Raw genomic sequence first — 23,341 nt, 5'->3', positions numbered from 1 at the left:
ATGGCTTAGTGTTCAGTGGGCTATGTAGTCATCTTCCCCATTGTTTGGATTTTGGCATACATGGTGTAATTCATTCTGATTTGGGAGACCGCAGAATCCTAGAAACTTTGGATGGGGGAATTTAATACATCTGAATGAATCCAAAGAAACCACTGATGCTGACTCATTGTCATTTTTAACCAAAGACCAAGTGACTTACCTTCCATTGTGAGGGACAGATACAGAAAAAGGAATCATGGAGATTGAGGCAGGTTCCCCCATTTTGGCAGGGGTTGCTACTGCAAACCTTTTTGTCAACTGTCTGAAACAAAGACAGGATAGTCAGCAAGACCAGTGAGCTTTCAGCAGGCAGAAAAAAAAAAAAAAAAAAAAAAAGCATATTTCACTATAGGTGCTCATGTGGAACTACATTTTACTCCTAGGCAGGAGAAGGTCATCCTCCAGACTTTAGATCAATTACTTAAGTTCTTCAGATCAACTCTTTCATGATAAAAACAAAGTGTTTCACATTATCAGTCCTATGCATTTTCCTTCCCTACTTACAAGCATTTAACCAGGGTGGAACGAGGCACAAGGGGAGAAGATGCTCACTCTATTCTTTGGAAAAGCATTGTTCACCTGAGAAATATATGCTGCTGGACAAGAGTAAAGATTTCAAGTTGGGAATAATAATGGACATTCCTATTGTACTAAGAAAACAAAATGGGAATTCCGGTTCTTTTGCTGCTATTCTCTTTGGTACCTCCAGATAAGCATTTGAAATCTGATCATCTTTTACTGCCACCCCTCCTCCCGTGGGTTAAGATGACTGAACTCTTTTCACTCCAAGTAAGTACCTTTGTTTGAAATGTGGGCTTAGATACACCCTCCACTCTTGTGCTCACGTGACTACTTTTCAGATCAGAGTCATGAACAGACCTGCTTTTGTCTACACAACCTGGGGAATCTTACCATATGTCAGCAACTAGTTCCAATCTCATAAGCTTTGTAATGCCTTTGGGGGCAGAAAAGCTCTTTACAGAGAACGAGTGGTTATACAAGAAAAGCTATTTTATTAACTTTGCCTAATTATAGGAATTCTCTATTTTAAGAGTTAAAATAGGGCTGAAAAATAAAATTTCAAAAAATTAAAATAGGACAAATTATTCATTGCATTCTTTTTTTATCCAGTGACTCAGAGAGAAACTCATGTCTGTTCCCTTCATTTTACAGATGAAACAGAGCCAGAGGGTAGCCAACTGACTAAGCACCATTTATTGCCAAACCCATCTCTCTCTTTTGTCAAGTGAGGTGATCATGCATGTAGGGGTCTCTTTCTGGACTCTGTTTTCTTCCATGATCCATCTATCTTTGTGCTATTACCACAAATAGTACTGTTCGTCAGAGGACACTATTATAGAAATTGACCACAAACTCATTGGAAGTTTCTGGCATACAAAAGCAACATTGTCTGAGGCTTTAAAACATGGAAGCCTGTGAAGGCCCAACAGAAAGTGGAATCAGTAAGCAGTGGGGAGGAAGACACTGGGGAACCATGGTAGCTATAGTACCCAGAGAGCACTTGTCCCATTGGAATGCATAAAAAGCACTTATATCCAAAAATCATTTTAAATTTCTTCCTGGGGGTGTGCTGAGTGGAAGTCTGAGGTCATTTGACTGTGGACTCCAGTTTTTGACCTTTGGTAGCAATAATGAAGCACTCTAGGAGACTGGAAGCTAAAGTACAGTGTCTTGCTCTGGAGGTATAATTCCTTGCTTGTTTTCCTTCATTCAACTACTCCACAGAAAAGATAAAAACTGAGGAACAATTTATTATCAAAGTCAGGAAAAGGAATGCATACATGAACTTGCTCATTAAGTTTAAAGCATCAAAAAAGAGGACCACACTGGAGGCATAATCACAATAGATCCAGAATATTAGAACAGGGATTCTTAACTTGGAATCTCCTAACTTTTATTCAAAATTTTTAGTATGGGGACATTCTGTTTATTTCTCTGGGTAAAAAGTTATAGCTTCCATGAAAATCTTAACACCAGCCAACCTCAAAACAGATAAGAAGTCTAACATTACAAGGACAGGTTTATAAGCATGTACTTGTAAAATTATGGAAGGTTTACTCTAAGAAACTGCTCAGATTTCATTACCAGTAAATGTACTTTTAAGGAAATTTGAAATATTTTGTGAACACCCCCAGCATCTATCTGAGTTTAATGTTAGAGAAGTAGCATGGCTTGGCTTCCTTCCTTCCTTCCTTCCTTCCTTCCTTCCTTCCTTCCTTCCTTCCTTCCTTCCTTCCTTCTTTCCTTCCTTCCCTCCTTCCTTCTTTTAGAAAGGTAGGGGAGAGGCAGAGGACAAGGGAAAGAATCCCCAAGTAGACTCCCCCACTGAGCTTGGAGCCTGATGTGGGGCTGGATCCCAGGATCCCAAGATCATGACCTGAGCCAAAATCAAATTGGCTCAACCAGCTGAGTCACCCAGGTGCCCCAATGCATTGTCTTTCAATACTCACTCCTACATGCCAGAATCAGCAAGTTGGGGTGTCACTAGCTAACAGGTTAAGCCTGTATAACACGGGCAAAGAGTAACAATGTCAGAGGAGGAGGGTGTGAACCTCTGAACTCAGAGTCAAAAGGCTTCACATGCCCACATGCTTCACAGGCCCAGTGACCCGGGGCTGGTTACTTTATCTGAAACTCAGATTCCTCATCTGTGTCCTGGGAAGCATAAACCATGTGGAGAATTAAATTATGGGAAAAAGCAAAAGTCCTTGATATGGATCATTCATCTACCTTAAGATAAGAATGCCAGCTCCATCCATACTTCTAGTGTATTTTCAGTGAAAGATGTCAGACAAGTAGTAGTTATAGGACCTACCTGCTGTAAGCTTTGAAATTTTCTCTCCAGATCCACAAGCTGAGCAGTAGGGAAGAGAATATCAGTTAGCATTTCACATGTGATATTGTTCCTTGGCATATTTTCCTAACACCCTCCACCGGGGACTTGCTTTGTCTGTTAATTCCTTTTTTATTGCTTTTTCCTTCCTCATTTCTCTTCCTTCCTACTCCCTTCTATCACATAGATTTTTTTTTAAGGAATTTTTTAAAAAAGGAAATGCAACCCATTGATAAGTTGACTCATTGCTTTTCTGCACACAATTCTGGGAATTTTCATAAATGACAGTGATTCATCCACTTCACCAATAAGAAGGTTCTATCAGAACCTGGACAAGACCTACTTATGCAATGAGCTCTTGTCACAGCATTACAACCTTCTGCCCGTCCCCTATTAGACTTGTGTCATCAAACTGAAAAGTCCATCATCACAATGCTAAATTTCTAAAGAGGACCAAAAGCTGGTATGTCTTCTGCAAAACAGTTACTTACAAAATTATATTAAGAGAGCCCATTTGTGCTGATGATGCAGATGTCAGACTTACCTTAGAATTAAGCTGATGGATTTGACTTGAAATATTTTGAGGCACATTGACTGCACTCCTTTTTAAATCTGTAATATCCTCTTTGTTTTTCTGGATCTAATTTCAAAAAGGAAAAGGAGGAGGAGGAGAAGGCCAGTGACAAAGTCATGTGTATGTTATCCATGCAAAATTTTCTGAAGTTGAGTACTGGTCTATTTGAAGCACTAAGGTCTTGCCCATTATTGTAGAGATCAAAACAATACTATGTACATAGTAAACATTGGACTAACATAGCCATGGCATAATTTTATTTGCCCTTTTCAGGAACAAAACATCAAGGTACTTTCCCTTTGCATTTTTTCTCATCACAGTTGAGAGTGCTTGTTAAGAGGCCTAGCTTGGAATCAGACTGCTTGGGTTTTAAATCTTGGCTCAGTCATTTCCTGGGTGTCGTTGGGTAAGCTGCTGCACTGCTATGTGTTTCCCTTAATGCCCTTACAAATGGGGTGATAATAAAGCCAAACTTGTAGGGTAGTTGTGAGGATTCAATGGGATAATGCACACCAAGTGCTGAGCACACTGGATAGCCCATAGGAAGCTCTAAATAATGCTAGCTTCTTACATTACGACTGATACACCAGTGTGATACAGTAATTAATGGACACTGAAAACACTCAGTGCGACTGGAGAATAATTGGCCAATTCTGTTCTCTGGCACAAGTAAACTGGTCCCATCCAAACCTTTCTCTGGCCCCTCTCCTCTAGCTCCTCTTGTAAACGAGTCCCAGTATGACCCTATCTCTAGATTAGAGGATATAAGCCCACACAATCAGGCATTTCCCACTAGAATTCCTCCTTCTGCCCATCACTAGCCCTAGGGTGTTGCTCTTCACAGGACTTACCTCACCTACAGTTACATTCCCTGGGCTAAAGATATAAGGGACAGATTTGTATAGACCTCTTGAATTAAATGACTGTATATGAATACACAAAATTACTTCCATATATTTCCATTGTATTACCTGATGTAAGCATTCACCAAGGTCTTCCTCATTTAATTTTATTTTTCCCAGGGATCCAGTTCTAAATTCAATGTTTTGAGCAGACCCAGCAAGAAACACTAAATTTCCCCTCTCTGTAGCCATTCGAGGCCTGTAGGGGTCAAACCAGAGAATGCATCAATTATTATCACATGTCATTGGTAAACAACAAAGTTTCTCACTGAGTATCTGTAGACTGCATACGCCTTTGCTCTGTGGTCAACTCAACCAAACCCTCCTTGTTCATCTGCCCCTTTTTCTTTGCAGATTTCCTAGAGATGGCTGCTATAATTGCATATTTGCCTTATTTGCAAAATGGTCAGTGAATAATTTACGTAGAGGAAGATAATCCCATACATCAGCCTAAAAGTTTTTCCCTATTTGTTTTTAACATCATTGTTTTCTTGAAGAAAAATTACACCTTTGCTCTTCTGGCTATTTGTGGAAACTAATGACCACCTGCCCTAGGCCCTCAGCAGCAATAATCCATGTGTCTACTTACTGTTGGAAGTCGATACTTCTTTTTTGTCTCTGCAGTTCAAATCCTCCAGCTTCACCATTTGATTCAGCAAATGTCAACAAAATAATCAAACTCCAAAGAAAAGGTGAGGACATGCTCCGCAGCAACCCTCCTAGGGTGTTGGTAAGAGGGAAGCCACTCCAGCCAAGTGTGGAATTTCAGAGAAAGCAAACCAGGCAGATGTACTTTGGCCTGTGAAGTGTCCTGCAACTTTTCAGTTCTCTCTTCTTTGCCCTAGAAGGCCGTGTTATTTTTTCTTTCCCAAGGGATGTAAATGATCTTAGATCTTCAGTACTCTTCAACTTGTAAGAGGTCAAAATCTACCTTGAAGTGATGCACAACTTAATCATTATCTGTCTGACCTTTGAAATGGTAACCAACTGCTTTGGAAACATCCACTATAACAATCCTTGGTTAAGAAGTAGCCACCTTTCAGCAAATGATAGTAGAAAAACTGGATATCAACATGCAGAAAAATGAAATTGGACCCTTACTTTATGTCATACAAAAATTAACTCAAAATGAATCAAATGCCTTAAAACAGGAGCCAACACTCATGGAAGAAAACAAAGGGTGGAAAGCTTCCTGACATTGGGCTTAGCAATGATTTTTTGGAAATGACAACAAAAGCACAGGGAACAAAAGCTTGCAGAATGGGGAAAATATTTACTAATTATATATGTGATAAGAGGTTAATATTCAGAATACATGAAGAACTTCTACAACTCAACAACAACAAAAAATAGCCCAGTTTTTAAATGGGCAAAGAAAATAGGCATTTTTCCAAAGAAATGGTAAAATTGCTAACCTGCCAAAAAGCACATGAAAAGATGCTCAACGTTACTCTTCATTATGGAAATGTAAATCAAAACCACAATGAGATACCACTTCACACTCATAAGGATGGCTACTATCAAAACAAACAAAATCAAGAAAATAACAAGTGTTGGTGAGGATGTGGAGAAATTGGAGACCTTGTGCACTCTCAGTGAGAAAGTAAAAAGGTACAGCCACTACAAAACACTATGGCAGTTCCCTAAAAAATTAAACAGAATTATCATGCAATCCAGCAATTCTACATCTGGGTATATACCCAAAAGAACTGAAAAAAGGAGACTCAAATTGATATTTGTACCACAATGTTCACAGCAGCATTACTCACAACTGCCAAAATACGGAAGCAATCCCAATGTCCATTGACAGATATGAATGGATAAACAAAATGTGTTACATACCCACAGTGGTATATTGTTCAGCCTTAAAATGGAAGGAAATTCTGGCACCTGCTACAACATGGGTTAACCTTGAAGACATTATGGTGAGTGAAATAAGGCAGACACAAAAGGACAAATACCATATGCTTCCACTTAGATGAAGGACCTAGAATGGTGAAACTCACAGAGACAGAATGTAGTATGATGGTTTCCTGGGATGGGGAAAGGGAGAATGAGGAGTTCTTGTTTAATGGGTACAGAGTTTCACTTTGGAAAGATGAAATAAGCTCTGGAAATGTATGGTATGATATTTGCACAATAAGAATGTATGTAATGCCATTGAGCTTTAAAAATTTTTTAAATGAGAGGCACCTGGGTAGCTCATTAAGTTCAGTGGAAAATTCTTGGTTTCAGTTGGGTCATGATCTCAGGGTCATGAGATCAAGCTCTGAGTTGGGCTCCATGCTCAACACAGTCTGCTTGGTTGGGATCTCTCTCTCCCTCTCCCTCTTTCCCTCACTCTGCTCTCTAAATAAATAAATAAATAAATAAATAAATAAATAAATAAATTTTGTAAATGATAAAAATCATACATTTTGTTATGTATATTTTACGATTAAAAAATTGAAACCAGAGTTAAAAAGATGGGATGGGAACTTGTTGCTATGGAAACCCTTTGAAGTAATAAAAGGATGCTTTGCATGTAGACTCATTGTTCTCAGAATTTTAGGAAAATATACCGTAAAAACTTGGAAGTGTCATCTAAAATTTCAGTATTGACATAAAATTACCCTTAAATAAATTACCCTTAATACCCTTAATTACCCTTAATATCCACATTGATATGGAGAAATTTAATACCGTTTTACACATGTCTTGTTCAAACATAGCAACAAAGATACTTTGCAAGATGTTGTTTACTTGAGGTGATACTAAGGTTGAGTAATGAGTTTCTTATTATGTTGTATGTTTCAAGAAATGGGTATAATGCAATAAATGGAATCTCCAGTTGAATATATTTCTTTAAAGTTACATCTGTCCAAGGTTGTTTAAAATCTTAACAACTTGGGGTGGGAAGCGGGGAGAAGCTTGATATTGTGAAATACTTGTCAACTTAGAACTGGACAAAATAAGGCAGAGTAGAATCTTCCAACACAAGGGACAATTCCACCCCTCTGAGCTATGAACATAACTGTTTTCATGATTATATTTTTCTAAAGTACATAATATGTACTCAGCAACACCTTTCGTGCAATAGACAATGTCTCTAGCATGGTCTCAAAAAGAACTTCCTGTCTTATAGGATTTTCCTGTTTGACAAATGTGTGTATTATTAAACAAAGTAAAGGTCATTTCTTTGCTCCTGATCTAGGCATGCAATTCCTAATTGTCCTTCATGTTAGAAAAAAAGAAGGAAGGAAGGAAGGAAGGAAGGAAGGAAGGAAGGAAGGAAGGAAGGAAGGAAGGAAAGAAAGGAGAAAGAAAGAAAGAAGAAAGAAAAGAAAGAAGAAAAGAAAGAAAGAAAGAAAGAAAGAAAAGAAAGAAAGAAAGAAAGAAAGAAAGAAAGAAAGAAAGAAAGAAAGAAAGAAAGAAAGAAAGAGAAAAAAGAAAGAAAGAAAAGAAAGAAAAGAAAAAAAAGAAAGATCCTTTCAAGGTCTGACTGACTTTTGGTGAGTTGAGGAATTTTCCCTCCAGCTCACCTCCTACTCTACTCCAGCTGAGATCAACAGACAAGTCAGACCCTTCTGCAAATGATGACTTGGTGGAAGCAATTTAAAAATCAATTGCTGTTTCCATGGCATTATCGTGCATTCTGTTTACTTGCCTTATTTGGAATTTCTTCAGCAAAGAGAAATTAAAATAGTCTAAGAATCCATGACCTACAGACTTAGAAGGTGAATCATCACCCTTCTTCCCTCCCCCAAGGTAAACCTTCTACCGATCTGACCTGAAACCCTGTCCTTCATTGACTAACAAAACTCCCATTTCCTCCCTAATCCAGAATACATTCCACAAATACCCTGCTTGTGCCCTTTACATATTAGCCCTTTATGCTACAAAATGATAGGAATGCAAATGAAATACATTGTAGATTTTTCCCTTCCAAGGTGTGTCTAGGGGACACCACATGGTTGAAGGGTGATGAACATGGGGTCTGAAGCTCACCTATCTGAGTTCAAACTCCAGCTCCATCACTTCCTAACTATGTGGTTCTGTTTCTTCATCCTCAGAAAGATAAAAACAGCCCTTAAGGTGTTTAGTTTAGCACATTTGGTCTCTGGCACATACGTGTCCACTGAATAGATACTGTTATTACCATGTGAATAAAAATAATAATACATATCCTTCCTCTCCCACCACTTGGGTTTGGGTTCATTAAGGCAAGAAATGATAGAAGTTGATTTTTAAAATCTTGCGTACAAGGAAAATCAGTGGGGTCTCATCTCTCTTCTTTTGGAAGAGGATTCCAGAATAGAGACATTCACTGGGGACTTCAAGGGAGGAATATGGAATCAAGGTTGTATCTCTCTCTCCATCTGTGTGTCAGCACGCTGCTAATCAACAACTCATGACTTCTGCTCCGAGTCCTGCCTTGTGGTCTCACTTCCCTCTCGCCCTGGCTCCACAGCAATGCTCACAGAGGTCTCTGCTCCCTTCTCTCCCTCCTTCTTCCCTTACAAAACTACAAGAATGCAGTTGTAAGAATCAGAACTATCTATTCCTTTCTTCCTCCCTTAGCTTCTCCAAGATGTCTTCGTACAACCTCTGCTCCTTCTGTGCCATCTACTTCACCTCCTTTTTCTATTCTGAATCATCAGTCCCCACCTGTCTTCATAATTCCCAAAACAATGCACAAATGAAAATCCTATGGTCATCAAAGATGTGCATGGTACCACCTCACACTAGTGAGAATGGCGAAAAGTAACAAGAGAGGAAACAACAAATGTTGGAGAGGATGTGGAGAAAAGGAAATCCTCTTGCACTGTTGGTAGGAACACAAGCTGGTGCAGTCACTCTGGAAAACAGTGTGGAGGTTCCTCAAGAAGTTAAAAATAGAGTTACGCTATGACCCAGCAATTGTACTCCCAAGGATACAGATGTAGTGAAACGCCAGGACACCTGCACCCCAATGTTCAAAGCAACAATGTCCACCTCAGAAAAGATGAATACCCACCATTTGCTTCCACATGGATGGAACTGGAGGGTATTATGCTGAGTGATATAAGTCAATCGGAGGACAATCATCATATGGTTTCACTCATACGTGGAATATAAGAAATAGTGAAAGGGATTATAAGGGAAAGGAGCAGAACTGAGTGGGAAAAATTAGAGAGGGAGACAAACCATGAGAGAGTCCTAAATCTGGGAAATAAACAAAGGGTTGTGGAAGGGGAAGTGGGTGGGGGAATGGGTAATTAGGTGACTGGCACTGAGGAGGGCATTTGATGGGATGAGCACTGGGTGTTATACTATGTTGGCAAATTGAATTTAAATTTAAAAATGTAAAAAAAAAAAAAACCCACAAAGATGTACATGGAAGGAAATCGCATTATACTAGAATTTCACATGAGGAAAATTGCTGGTTAAGAAGGGATCACAAGAGTCAGAACACTGATTAGGACAAAAGGGAAAAACAGAAAATAAAGGAAAAAGGAAAATCCCAACAGAGAATAGAATTAACTCTGCCTGGGAAGAGCAAGGCAGGCTTCCCTAGAGACCCTCTGAGTCGTACAGAATGAATGGTTCTCCAGGCAAAGTAGCCAGATTGGGAAGTTCAGACACAGGAAATGGTGCACAAAAAGCTTTCTGGTTAGAAAAGAAGTCAACATGGCCAAAGCTGTGTGCATTCCTGGGAGATTAAATTTCTAAAATAGGCAAGTAGATCAAGAAGGACGTCGAAATGTCATTTTATGAGCTTGGGTTTTATTTTAAATAATGGAGAATTATAAAAGCATTCTAGGCAAGAGATTAACATGGTCACGTTTGTGTTGAACAAGCATTCCTGTGGAGCCAAGTCTCAGATGCAGAGTTAGCCAGGAGGCTGGAGTACAGTGAAAGATATGTGACCTGGGAAGGCCCTGGTGAAGGCACTGGGAGAGAGAGAGAGCAGGAAACTGAGAGAAATATTCGGGAAATGGGATCTACCCAAGAAGCGTTCGGGCAGTTAAGGGGGAAGGGTTGACGTTCAGGTTCCTTGATGAGAAATTGGAAGGATAGAAGTGTTAATAATTGAATAAGAGAGAATAATCGGGGAATGAGGTTTTGGAGACAAGACTTTGAGTTCAGATTTGGATACAATGAGATCTGAGGGGCACCTGCTACCCACTGCTGCACCACGGCCTCACTCTCAAGTGGTTTAGTCATTGATAATGGGTGCAGGGAAGATCTGAGACGACTGGAGCCTTGCTGCTTACTCAGAGCATGGTCCAGGGACCCAGGATAGGTGTCACCCAGGAGCTTGCCAGAAATGCAAAAATCTCAGGTTCATTCTGGGACTCACTGAGTCTGCATTTTACAAAGACCTTCCTTCCCTGCCCCAGAGTGGGGAAGGCATCTTCACTCAGTAAGAGAGGCAGATGGTCTCTACAGGCTGCATCCGTATTTCCATTTCTCTCTTTTTCTGAGACTGATATGATTTTTCACAACTTTTTTTTCTGTTTTCTACTTCTTTATCCTTTTTGATTCTACTTTGTGAAAAGTTCTTTGTATTTATCTTTAAAATATTTTATTTAAAAAACTTTCCTATTTTTAGTGTCAAAAACCCTTTACTGTTCTTGTTTCATGGTTATATCTCCTATTATTCGAAAAATATTATAGTTGCTTTTTGAAGCTTTCTTCTGTTTACTGCATGGTCTCTGGTTTCTCTAAGCTCTTTTTCTCATATTTGCTTGTTAGGTTTTTTTTTTTTTTTTTTCAGGAAACCTTTTTCAACTTGTTTTATTTACAATGCCAACTTTTAAAAGGTCATTAAACTAAAGTTAACCAGACAATAAACTAGGCAGAAATCACTTTACAAAGAGAGGGAAAGCCCAAAACGCCACCTTCTACAGAGAACCCACAGTTCAGTTTATTAAGAGCAAAGAAAAAAAGAAACTTTCGATCATACTAGAAGAAACTCAGCCATAAGTTTGGAATCTGTACTCAAACTACACATGCAAGGAGGACAATATTCTGTTAAAACAACTGATTTGCTGCTGCATTTGTCTACTGTTGGTCTAATATTAACAATTATAAACAGGGCAGTGCAACTGGTATTTGGAACAATCCTTACAGTGTTACAGTGTCAGGCATAACATCTAACTTCTCTTCACACCACTGGTTCTCTTTGTGTACCTGGGCTTCCTCTTCTTCAGTAAAGTCATTTTTGATATTGAAGGTCTTACGGATCTCCTCAGGAGTTTTCCCCTTGATCATATTGGCAACGGTCTTGCATGTAACATCAAGCAAACCTTTGATGTCTAAGTAGTTCGCGGCCAGAATAAGCTCAACAAGTGTTCCTTGGTCAGCTTTCAGGAATTCTTGGTCCCAAACAGGAATATCATCTGCTCGCTTTTCTTTGTTCTCATCATCCTCAGGAGGAGGGGAGTCATCCTTGTGGTGGGTGTACCACTGAATGATCTTTTTTAATATTGCTGCGTTAACATTTGATAAAGGAACTGGGTCATCATCTCCTTCATCATTCATTCCCAAATCTTCCAACATGGTCTTGATAGTCACAGACTGTTTGGCAATTTCAATATCAACTTCAAATATCTCTCCATCAGAACTCTGCAACTTAATTGAAGGCATGGTGCTCTGTCTCAAGCCAACGGCGGGCTGGAGGCTGACAAGAGCAGAGCAGCCTTGCCAACCAGGAGAGAGACACAGAGAACAAGGCCTCTACCTTGTTAGGTCTTTCTGTTCTGTGTTGAGGCTTTCCTCGAATGCTTTTGAACTTTAGGTGTCCATTTTAATTTAAGAAAAAACATTAAAGAGTGGATGATAAGCTCTGTGTGCATGGATGGTGTTCATTACTAGTAAGTTTTATCATGGGATGACAGAATGGCAACCTGGCAGTTTCACTGGGGAACCCCAAATGTTCATTTTTGAAGGTATGTTTCCCCTGGGGACATTCACTTTCTTCAAAAAACAAGTCCTCTAGTTTTCTATCTGGATGAGAAAAAATGCCAGAAACTTTACTGCTAACTTTATAGATTATAGATTTTATTTAGGCCCTTGTTTTCAGTCTTTTCTCCAAATTCTTAGAGTGCCTCACCACTACGCTGATATTCTGACAACTCTTACTTTATATACAGAGGCTCATTTTTAATTCCTCCTAGCTTTTTCCAAATCCCATTGTTTTATAGTCTTAATAAGCATTTATCGCAGATATTATGACATTCTTAACATTGAGGAAAATTCAAAAGAAGTAAAGGCCATGACCCTCAGTGGTTGCAACAAAGGTATATGTACACTTCTAGAGAGCTGTCATGGCACAACCCTATAAAGATGGATATGACAACATGGGACAAAATATATACCAAAATGCTTTTAGGAAAACAGCATATACCAAACAGAAAAATAGGTCCTAAACCCAGTCTGGGCAGAGTATAGATGTGGCTCTGTAAATCCAGGAGGGTCATTTTGGAGAAAGGTGGCTGGGTAAAGTTGGGGGCATTGATTGAGGGCCTTATGGGGCAGGCTGAAGAATTTTGAATGGACCTAGTCTTACAACTTGAGTGAAATAAACCTGGTGTGGTATTTCTGGAAGGCCAGCTGGACTCACCTTGTGGTAGACTGGATCAGCATGGGAGTGAGGAGAGGGTGGAAAAGTAAAGGTGCTTTGGAGGAAGAATGTTAAGTTTCTTATATCCTATATCCAGTTCCCATCTCATTTTTATAGCTCCAATCTGGCTTTGGCACTTCCTTTGGTCCCTTTTAATTTTCATATCAGTTTAACAGAGAACACTGTAAAATTAATCTGCATTTTTAGCCATTAATGGAAACACTGGTGAATATAATGATCTCTTATAACCTTCATGACACTGAACTCATTCTCTTCTCCAGGGACATAACATTGTTTAAAAGGTACATTTACATATGCTAGTTTTGTGATTTTCTACAAAATTTCAAGGCAATACAATATTGTTCCAATTGTCTATTCAATTTTCATGAAGGATTACATGAAATAATTATGGAAATTGGTGTAAGTTTAAAACCATCCATTTGCTCATTTTACGGGAAATGCGTTACCTCCTAGGAAATTAGCACATCCGCTACTGTGATGAACTGATCTCTGTGAATGCAGTGTGGTCGGTCTTGACTCAGGGAACATAATCCAGGCATTTGTTCTCCATACTCATTACAACTATGATTGCAATTATCCTTGAGTAGAATGGAAAAGAATTATGAGTTAATCATTACCATTTGAATAATTCAGGTTTGGCAGAGATTTTCCTGAGAAGGTAGATTTATATGTTATTGAGAGTTTAGAGGACTTATCTGGTTTTTTTCTTAAGATTTTTTTAAAATTTGATAATCCCTACATAAACAAGGAGACTCTAAGAAAATTCATATTCAGAAAAAGGAATGTAATACCAGACTAGGGTATGAGGAGCACAGGGGTGCTAATGGCACATGTACACACACATGCCATCTACAATGTTAACCTCATGTCACATATTCTAGAAAACATAAAATAAGGACGGGGGGCCCTTGTGTCATTGTGAGAGAAGGACTGGCCAAGGATAGAGCACATGCCAGAGTAAACAGAAATTACTAGGATTAATGGCTCCACAAGCCAGGGAGGAAATAGCACAGCTTTCTCTACCTCCCAAAGCTCTTGAAACCAGAATTTCAGCACTTCCCCTGGATTCATCTGAGCTTAATTTCTATGAAGCAGTGACGTGGAGGTTATCTTTGGGGAGTGCCATGGGCAAACCCTCCTGACATTCCTTCTCAAGATAACCTACAAAGAATAAAATGAAGTTTGTACCTGGTGTTTCCTGAAATTCCCTGAACAAGGCAATGAAGTGAAAGATTCAGACACCATGATTCATACCACAGTCAAAGATAAGTGCCACAATGCACTAACACTGAATGTGTGGGGCCACAGAAGTGTAGGTGGCAAACAACTGCAACTTCTATTGGTTCCAATCTGTTGCAAAGGGAGAAGTGCACTTTCATAGCAATATTTTGTATATGGTGGAGGACGACAGCAAGTGATGTGAGCCTATCACCACCAAGCAGAGACAGGGGGAAAAAAAAGAAGAGTCTAGGGATATTTGGCACACTACAGAACTCTGCCTCTTGTACTTTTAACTGGGAAGATACAAACAGGAGCAGTACACAGAAACATCTTTATCTGGCAATGGGAGGCTTTGCTTCATGGATGTGATTTATGGTGGGAGGAGTGTTTTCAGAAGGCCAATGCCTTACAAAGCACTATCATTCCCAGGGGATTCGTTAATTGAAGTGCCACACAGATCTGTGGGAAGATAGAAGGTGTCATCAGGGCAGAAAGAAGGATGAGATGACCTCACTTCTAGGTCTTTTTCAGTGCACTTATTCCAAGATCTATGAAAACCAAAGCTTTTGTCCCATTGTTATTTTTTTTAATATATAGAAGCTTGGACTATATTTATTACAGAAGTACTGATAAATCAAGCTTTGTTGACAATTCCTAGACTGTGTTCATACGAAGCATAAGCAACCCCCTAAGAGTTACACACAATTCTGGCATTAAATAATTTTCCTATAAAAACCTAATGTGTTTTTCTTATTAGGTTGACTGATAGAATTATTCCAACACTTCTCCTAGTCATCAAAGACCATAATTATTCTGCTATAAAACTCAGCATGCTCATATTCAAGTCAGATTAACTGGACAATTATTTATTAGGTACCTACCATTCGTCAGCATTTGAGAGAGGTGTTGAGCAGACAGTACAGAGTAAGATGCAGCCCCTGGCCTGGGGGTAAAATGTCTAGGGAGGAGACTGTATTACATGCCATCTGAATGCAGAGGGGGCTGTGGATTTGAAGCTAGTTTAAAATGATCAGACTCCACGGTAGAGACTTGGGATAGAGTACTAGCTTTGAATGAAAAAATGTTTTAATGATAAAAGAAATGTAACCATACTATATTCAGTTTGCAGAGTATAAACAAGAAAACTTTGAATTCATTAATCTGTCATCCTTATCTATTATTTTATTCCAATCTATTTACAGACGAGTAATTTCACAGTTAAAATCATAGAATATACATGTATAAAATTGGGTCTCCTCTTCTCTTTTTCCACATGAGCCTGATTCAATGTCACCTAGTCTCCCTTGACAATAACTGTAAAAAGCTGCATAAAGTTATATACACTCATATATTATTCATATACCGTAAAGTTCACCCTACTTAAGTGTACAATTAAATGTTTTTTAGTATTTTCAGACTTGTACCATCACCACTAATTCCAGAACATTTCCATCACCTCAGAAAGAAATCCTGTACCCCTCAAGTCCCCCTCCTTCCTCTACCCCTGGAAACCACTAATCTACCTTGCTTATTCTGGACATTTCATATAAAATGAAATTATATAATGTGCTTTTTTGGGTGTTGCTTCTCTCACGTAGCATCACATTCCAAGGTTCCATCCATGCTTTAGCACGTCAGTACTTATTTCCTTTTTGTGGCTGACCCAGTGTACAGATATCCACACTTTGTTTACTTGCTCGTCAATTGGTGAACTTAAGAGTCCTTTCCACTTTTCAGCCATTAGCGTAACACTGCTGTGAACATTCCTGTACAAGTCTGTGTGCAGATATATGTTTTCAATTCTCTTGGGCACACACCTAAGAGTAGAATTGCTGGGCCATATGGTAACTCAACTTTCTGAAGAGCTGCCAAACTATGTTTCAAAGGGGTTGCCACATTGCATAGCATTTTGACTGGTTTCATAATCATTTTTTCACCATTGTCTCCCTGAAGGGCATGTAACACGCTTCTAGTTCTTCTACATTTAATATTTTCATTTCTATAGCCTTTTGTCCTTTTGAATTATATTATGGCAGATTCCCCTTGTGATTCTTGTTTTAACCATCATGTTTACTTTCAACCCACCTGCATTATTTGAGTTTCTTGTAAATGGCATGTAATTAGTGTTTTTTATCCACTCTGCCAATATCCATATTTTAGTGTATTTTCACCAATTATATTCAAGATAATGATTGAGGTGGTTGAGCTCGTATGCCCTTTAATCATTTGTTTTGTTTCCTCCACTTGTTTGTTGGTGTGCCATTTAATTAATTAGTTGTTTCTTTCTTTTTGTTTCCTCCATCTTACTTCCCTTTCCCTGCCTTCCATCTTGATTTAATCATAGCGTTTGAGTGCATGTCTTTGTATAGTTTGTCCAGTGGATGCTCTGGGTATTACAATATACATTTATGACTAACAACAGTCTCCTGGTATTAGCATTTTACCACTTCACATGAAATGAAATCTCACTTCCATTTAGGTCTCTTGACCTTCCCTACTTCTAAATATCATGGTCTTGAGCCTCAGATGATGAAATTAGAATTTTTGCCTCAATCATCAAATGTGGTTCATAAAAGTCATGAGGGTTACAGAAGGGGAGGCAGCGGGGGGGATAGGGTTACTGGGTGATGGGCATTAAGGAAGGCACACAATGAGACTAGCACAAGGTGTTCTATGTGGCAAATTGAATTTAAATTAAAAATTTTTTAAAATAAAAGGCATGAGGATCATATTTATTGCAAATGCATCCACAGTTCTATTATTTCCATTGATCTTCCTTTCTGATGCTCCAGGATGCCTTTTATTATTTCATTTCTGTTTGAGGAACTTCCATTAGGCACTTTTTTGGGGTAGGTTTGCTAGCCATGTATACTTTCACTTTTGCTTCACCTGAAAATGTCATTATTTCCCCTTCATTCCTGCAAGATAGTTGGGAGGAGAACAGAATTTGCAATTAACAGGTTTTTTTCTTTCAGCACTTGAAAATATTATGCCACCTCTTTCTGATCCCCATGGTTTCTGATGAAAATCTGCTGTCACTCAAATTGTGTCCCCTTCTAGTAGTGGGTCACTTTTCTCTAGGTGCTTTTGATTTCTTTTTGTTTTTATTTTTCATGTTTAATTATGATGTGTCTTTTGGATTTAAATTTATCCTATTGGTGGTCCACTCAGCTCTTTTGTATAATTGTATCTTTTGCTAAATCTGAGAGGTTTCCATCCATTATTTCTTTGTATAGTCTTCCCAGCTCTATTCTTTTTTCTTCTCCATTTCTGGGACTTCAAATATATGAATGTTGGCACTTTTGTTATTATCCACAGATCACCAAGGTTCATTTTTCCCCCATCTTTTCTAATTCAGATTGCATAAACTCTATTGGTTTATTTTCAAGTTACTGATCTAAGCTTATTTATTGTCTTGAGAGAGAGAACATGAGCAGGGGGAGGGGCAGAGGGAGAAGCAGACTTCCCCTTGAGTGGGGAGCCAGATGTGGGCTCCATCCTGGTACTCTGGGATCATGACCTGAGCTGAAGGCAGACACTTAACTGACTGAGCTACCCAGGGATCCCTCAAGCTCCTGATTTAATCTTCGGTCATGTCTACTGTACCATTCATTAAGTTTATTTGGTTATTGTATTTTTCAGTTAAATAATAACCATTATTTCTTTTTCTAAAAATTGGTAAATAATGTACACAACATAGTGATATTTTTGTTAACTTTTATTTTCGTTCTGAAAGAATATGTAATTATTTGTAGAGGCATTTTTATGATGGCTGCTTTAAAATCCTTGTCTGGTAATTCCAACATCTGGTTCATTTTGGTGGCATCATCAGTTAACTATCTTTTCTCATTCCAGTTGCAATGTTCTTGATTCTTGGTACAACAAGGAATTTTAGATTGGATCCTGGATATTTTGTCTGTTAGGAGACTCTGGGTCTTAATCTTTCATTTTAGCAAGTAATCACTCTATTTACACTTAGCATGCAGACTCTGGCCTACTTTTTGGTAGGCCAAAAAGGGGCAGTTTAATTTTCAGAGCCTTTCGGTGTGTTTGGCTTATCTGGTCCTGCTGGGATTCCATATGGTCCTCAATGGTGCTGGTTTAGGGGGAAGAAGTTTCCCCATGTAGGTCACTGGCACCTATAGATTGGGGTAAGAAGCCTCCTGTCCATAGTGATGAAAAAGCTTCCTGGATCAGGCCTTTGGTGGTAGGATCCGCTTTGGTAGTGCCCTCTGGCTGTCCAGGTTCTCAGCAAGGAAGAGGAGGCTCAGGCCTTGCAGAAAAGTAACAGTGCTTCCCCTGGACACTTGTCAGTGGGGACGCCTATATATTGCCCTTGCTGGTGGTATGATTCATCTGGTGTCGGTCATCAGGACTCCAGTTCCATCTGGGATAGGATGGACTCCTGTATTTTTGAGGTTGGGAGTCAGGAAACAACCAAGTTTGGGTCACCTCCTATTGAGTGGGAGGTTGTAAGACACTCTGCAACCATGTTTCCCTTCCAGTCTTGGGATTACTTAGCTGGCTTGTTTTCTTCTTCCTACCCATCTCTTTCTGATGCCTTTTGCATTATTTTAGAATCCTAGTTATCCAGAATTGATAATTGTACTTAGGAAGGAGCAAAGAGAAATGAGCACGCCCTCTTGTCCAGACAAGAAGTCAGAATGCAATATTTTAAAAAATTTCTACCTGCACAACTTTCTCAAAAGATCAAGCCCTATCCTAGAATTGCTTTTTAAATCATGTGTTCCAAACTTGAGGAAATTTGGCTATTCCTCTGAGTACGGAGGAAGTAGAAGTAACATAAACAGTTCTCAAGAGTGACTGACTTAAAGGTGCTGTTTAAATTCTATAGTGTGATGGTCTTTTAGACAGCTTCAGTATCTATCCAGAACGGGGACTATAGTCATTCACTGAACAAATATTTATTAAGGGCTCATTATGGGCCAGGTACTGTTTTAGTCCCTGGGAAGGTAGCATGAAAAAAAAATTAAAAATACCTCCTCTCTTGGAAGTTTATATTCTCCAAAATACTGGATGTTTTTCACTTAAAGTGAATTCAAATCATAGCAACTATCCAGCTCATTGTTTAACCGCCCATACCATTAGCTTTTTAAACAGCAAACTCAAATCTACTACATAAGGACTATCACATTCCATTAGGTGTTTTCAATAGTTTGTGTATATGAGTGACATTTAACTGCACTTGTGTAAGGAACTTGCTGAGTAAAATAACAACTATCTTATAAAAATGATATTCATGCTAGATTGAATTCAGAAGACTGAAATTTGTTCAATGTCGACATGTTTAGCCAAGCATACAAATCTGGTTGCAATTGGGCATGTATCTCTTGAGGTTTCCAAGTGACATTTTCTGATTTCCAAAAGTGAATCATTGCTCAGGGAAGGCCATCTTGGGAAGGCCATTTTATTAATAGAAGCTGATAAATGGAAATAGAGTAGGAAAGAAGGTGACAATGATCCTGGGTGATGGGTTTGAATTTGGGAGATTGGGAAAGAAGCAGTACCATGAAGAGATATATTGAAACTAATCAGAACTGATTTTTTAAAGATTTTATTTATTTATTTATTTATTTATTTATTTATTTATTTATTTATTTATTTATGAGACAGAAAGAGAAGGGGGAGGAGAAGAGGCAGAGGGACAAGCAGACTCCATCCATGCTAACTGCAGATCCTGACATGGGGCTTAATTCTACAACCCTGAGATCATGACCTGAGCCTAAACCAATAATTGGATGCTTAACTGATGGAGCCACCCAGGTGCCCCAAGTAGAACTGATTTTTAAATGGAGGATGATTTGTTTTCAAATAAGCCAAGTTTGGGGACGCCTGGGTGGCTCAGCAGTTTAGTGCCTTTGGCCCAGGGCATGATCCCAGAGTCCCAGATCGAGTCCCACATTGGGCTCCCTGCATGGAGCCTGCTTCTCCCCTCTGCCTGTGTCTCTGCCTCTCTCTCTCTCTCTCTCTCTCTCTGTGTGTGTCTCTCGTGAATGAATAAATAGAATCTTTAAAAAAACAAAAAGAACAAATAAGCCAAGTTTGATGTGACAGCAAGATACTCAAGTTAAAGATGTCCCAGCATAAAAATTCTAGAATAGGGCTTAAGAAAAATATTGGATCTGGAATTATCTGGGTATCACAGGCAAAAGAAGTTGTATGAAAGGGTGAGATCTTAGAAAAATGGCTTGGATTATAAAGGACTAAATCTTTAGTAATGGATGAGTTCAGCTCTAGACCTCTGCTCTCCACTCTCTTTAGACTCTCCAGGTGATCTCATCTGATTATAGAGCCAACTTGGCTAAATAAACATGTTTCCTACTTACACTCTTATAATTTAAATCTGCACTGATATGAATAGACATAAAGGTACAAACAAAATACAGAGCAAATCCTTGAAGTAAAAGATGAAACCATGGTATGTACAAGCAAAGAAATGAGAACATTCTAAAGCTATGAAGAAGAGTTCTATGGGAAAATTAACTTCCCATCTTCTAGTTTATGAAAACGTCTATCTAGATTCATATTTATAGGAAAATAAGTTTTTGAAAATTTTAGGAATCTAGTATATAGTGTACTTGATGGAGAGCTGTAAGTGTTGGATGTAGTTGAAAATAAGACTCAGAACCTATGGTGAATATGACAAATTTATTTGAGCACTTCAGGCATCAGAAGCCAAAAAAGTTCTCTGCACATGTTCATATTTATTGAACAAATAAATTTTAAAAAGGAATAAACTCACAAGTCAAGACGAACAGTGAAATACTTTGGGTCATGTTTGCAAAAGATTTCGAAGAGCATGAATATCTTAATGTAAAATATTCTTACAAGTCCTAAAGAGAGAAAGAGACACAGAGGCTAGGAAACTATGTTTTTGTTTTTTTTTTAAAAAAAACTGTAGGTTTAAAATTTTAGTAGCAAAGTGAAGGAATGATGAGAGGAAAAATGGTGCTGACAGGTTGATATAAACTGAAGTTGAGGAAAATGTCTCAGATTCTTACTGCCTTTTAATAAAATGTGCAAAGGGGTTCCTAAATGAGATATTATAGGCATACTGAGATATCTTGGTATGATGAATGGAGAAAGAAGAGACTGGATTGGAAGCTGATCAAAAAAATAAATGAAAAAAAATGAAAAAAAAATAAATGAATGTCAGGAAGTTGTATGATAGGATAGTTGTATGAAACACATTAGGAGCTGAGAGGAAGAGAGTTCTAATACAAGGAGGTTCAAAGGCTGTCTTGAAAAATTTCATAATTACATAATGAGTTCAACCACAGGCTCTGAGAAAACTGCTGAGATCATATGACCCTCACTCAATTTCAAAGTCCAAAGCTATTTGTAAACCAGTCTATAACTTGTGACCTAAAATAGTCATAGTTCCAAGCTGAAGATCAAATAATAAAAAGTTAGCCATCTTTTCAATAGCATAACCACCTGAGGAAAACACATTTTAATTGCTTTATCTACATGGACTTAAAATTAGATTATTATTTTATCTTGGCTTATTTGGGAACCTCTTGATTCTAAATTCTGATTTTAAGATTTTATTTATTCATTTGAGAGAGAGAGAGAGAGCACGAGCAGGGGGAGGAGCAGGAGAGGGAGAAGCAGGCTCCCAGCTGAGCAGGGAGCCCAACATGGGGCTCGACCTCAGGACCTGGAGATCATAACCTGAACCTAAGGGAGATGTTCATTTAACCATCTGAGCCACCCAGGCACCCCTAAATTCTGATTTTACACTATAAAGTTACCTCCCTCTCCAAAAAAAGGCACTTCAGTTTGGATGCAGACACATCAGCTGGCACACACGATGCATCTGTCCGTATACACATGAGGTTGGGCCAACACAGTAGTTGCTTCTTCATTCTGCACTGCAATCACTAGAATTAACCAGTTTTATGTGTCCTTAGCTTCATTTCTCCATCCTCAGAGGCCTCTAGTTGAATAACTTCTGACCAGAACTATGTTGAGATTGAACCAGAAAACAGACTGGTATTTTTGTTGAGGAATCCTACCCACTACCCTCAATTTTTTAAAAAGTGCTGCATAGTCCTGACTTTCACAACTTCAACTCCTGGTTTTGTCTCTTGAAAAGGCTCTATCTTGAGAGGGGAGCAAACAGGCTGGTAGTCAGAGTATTGTCTCACTTTTTATGGGCAGTGTCCAGGTGCAAGTCTTGTTGAAGAGCCAGAACAAAATGTGTAGGATGTTCTGAAGGTCAACTGATCCCTTAGTAATGGGGTGATTTGTGCCCTTCCTTCTGTCATTTGGTTCTACTGCCTCACAAGACTGTCAAGCTCCAGCTCTTTCTAGTATGATGACTACCTATCTCCATTGCGAAATAATTTTCCAATATGATTCATCTTGCTTGTGTTAATTCATTTGGTTATCTCTTGTTCATTAGTTTGGGGTCCAAAAAAGTTGAGTATGAGTAGCCTCATACTAAAAGTATGAGGCAGGGTAATAACTTTAAACTATTTGGCAAGCAATTTGAAAAAGCACCAAAAGAAGTGATACAAAAAGGAAGATAAAGGATCAGTTTACTGGGACGCCTGGGTGGCTCAGTTTAGTTAAGCATCTGCCTTCGACTCAGGCGATGATCCTGGGGTTAGGGCATCGAGCCCTGCAGAGGGCTCCCTGCTCAGTGGGGAGTCTGCTTTTCCCTCTGCCCCTCACCTTGCTTGTGCCCATTCTTGCTCACTCTCTGTCTCTCTCGAATAAATAAATAAAATCTTTTTTAAAAATCAGTTTACTGTTAGAAATGGTAAAATGGTTATATATATATGATTTCATTACATATAGTTCTTTTTAGAAGAAGAGGCTGTAGTTTCCAAAATACTGCATAAATTAACAGTAAGTCCAAATATTAGGATTTGTAGAACAAATGTTAGGCATATTTATTACCAAAATCATAGAGTAGACATTCATTAAAATAACATTTTTAAGATTAATTTTGCATGTATGTATATGCTAAATAAATGACACTGTAAATATGTCTTCATTAAGGTGAGTTTTATGCTTGCTACTTTTTTTTTTAGGGCAAGAATCACTATATTGTTTTTTTTTTTTAATTAATTTATTTATTTATGATAGTTACACAGAGAGAGAGAGAGAGAGAG

General features: G+C 38.6%; 1 protein-coding gene, 1 long non-coding RNA gene and 1 pseudogene across 4 annotated transcripts in view; 1 reads left to right on the top strand and 2 right to left on the bottom strand.

Moving 5' to 3' along the window:
* Positions 1 to 5,240, bottom strand: part of CUBN (cubilin) — a 265,984-nt gene extending 260,744 nt beyond the window's left edge. The window contains exons 1-5 of the mRNA XM_072825664.1: positions 4,959 to 5,240; positions 4,439 to 4,568; positions 3,438 to 3,533; positions 2,876 to 2,914; positions 200 to 301 (exon numbers count right to left, since the gene is read on the bottom strand). Of these exons, the coding sequence (XP_072681765.1) occupies positions 200 to 301; positions 2,876 to 2,914; positions 3,438 to 3,533; positions 4,439 to 4,568; positions 4,959 to 5,071 (480 nt within the window). The 5' untranslated portion in view covers positions 5,072 to 5,240. The remainder of the gene's footprint in view (positions 1 to 199; positions 302 to 2,875; positions 2,915 to 3,437; positions 3,534 to 4,438; positions 4,569 to 4,958) is intronic.
* Positions 1 to 23,341, top strand: part of LOC140633317 (uncharacterized) — a 115,303-nt gene that overhangs the window by 7,348 nt on the left and 84,614 nt on the right. The window contains exons 3-4 of one of the 3 annotated variants that reach the window (XR_012030937.1): positions 4,724 to 6,294; positions 7,563 to 7,663. The exons of 1 other annotated variant lie outside the window; for it this stretch is intronic. This is a non-coding gene — a long non-coding RNA (uncharacterized lncRNA). Of the gene's footprint in view, positions 1 to 4,723; positions 6,295 to 7,562; positions 7,669 to 23,341 lie in introns of those variants that run through there. One more of the 3 variants, XR_012030938.1, reaches the window with a different exon arrangement.
* LOC140633312 (S-phase kinase-associated protein 1 pseudogene) lies at positions 11,234 to 12,070 on the bottom strand (annotated as a pseudogene).

The sequence above is a fragment of the Canis lupus genome, chromosome 5 (assembly GCF_048164855.1).
Source record: "Canis lupus baileyi chromosome 5, mCanLup2.hap1, whole genome shotgun sequence".
NCBI classification, from domain to species: domain Eukaryota; kingdom Metazoa; phylum Chordata; class Mammalia; order Carnivora; family Canidae; genus Canis; species Canis lupus.
This window is presented reverse-complemented; position numbering and strand designations above follow the sequence as displayed.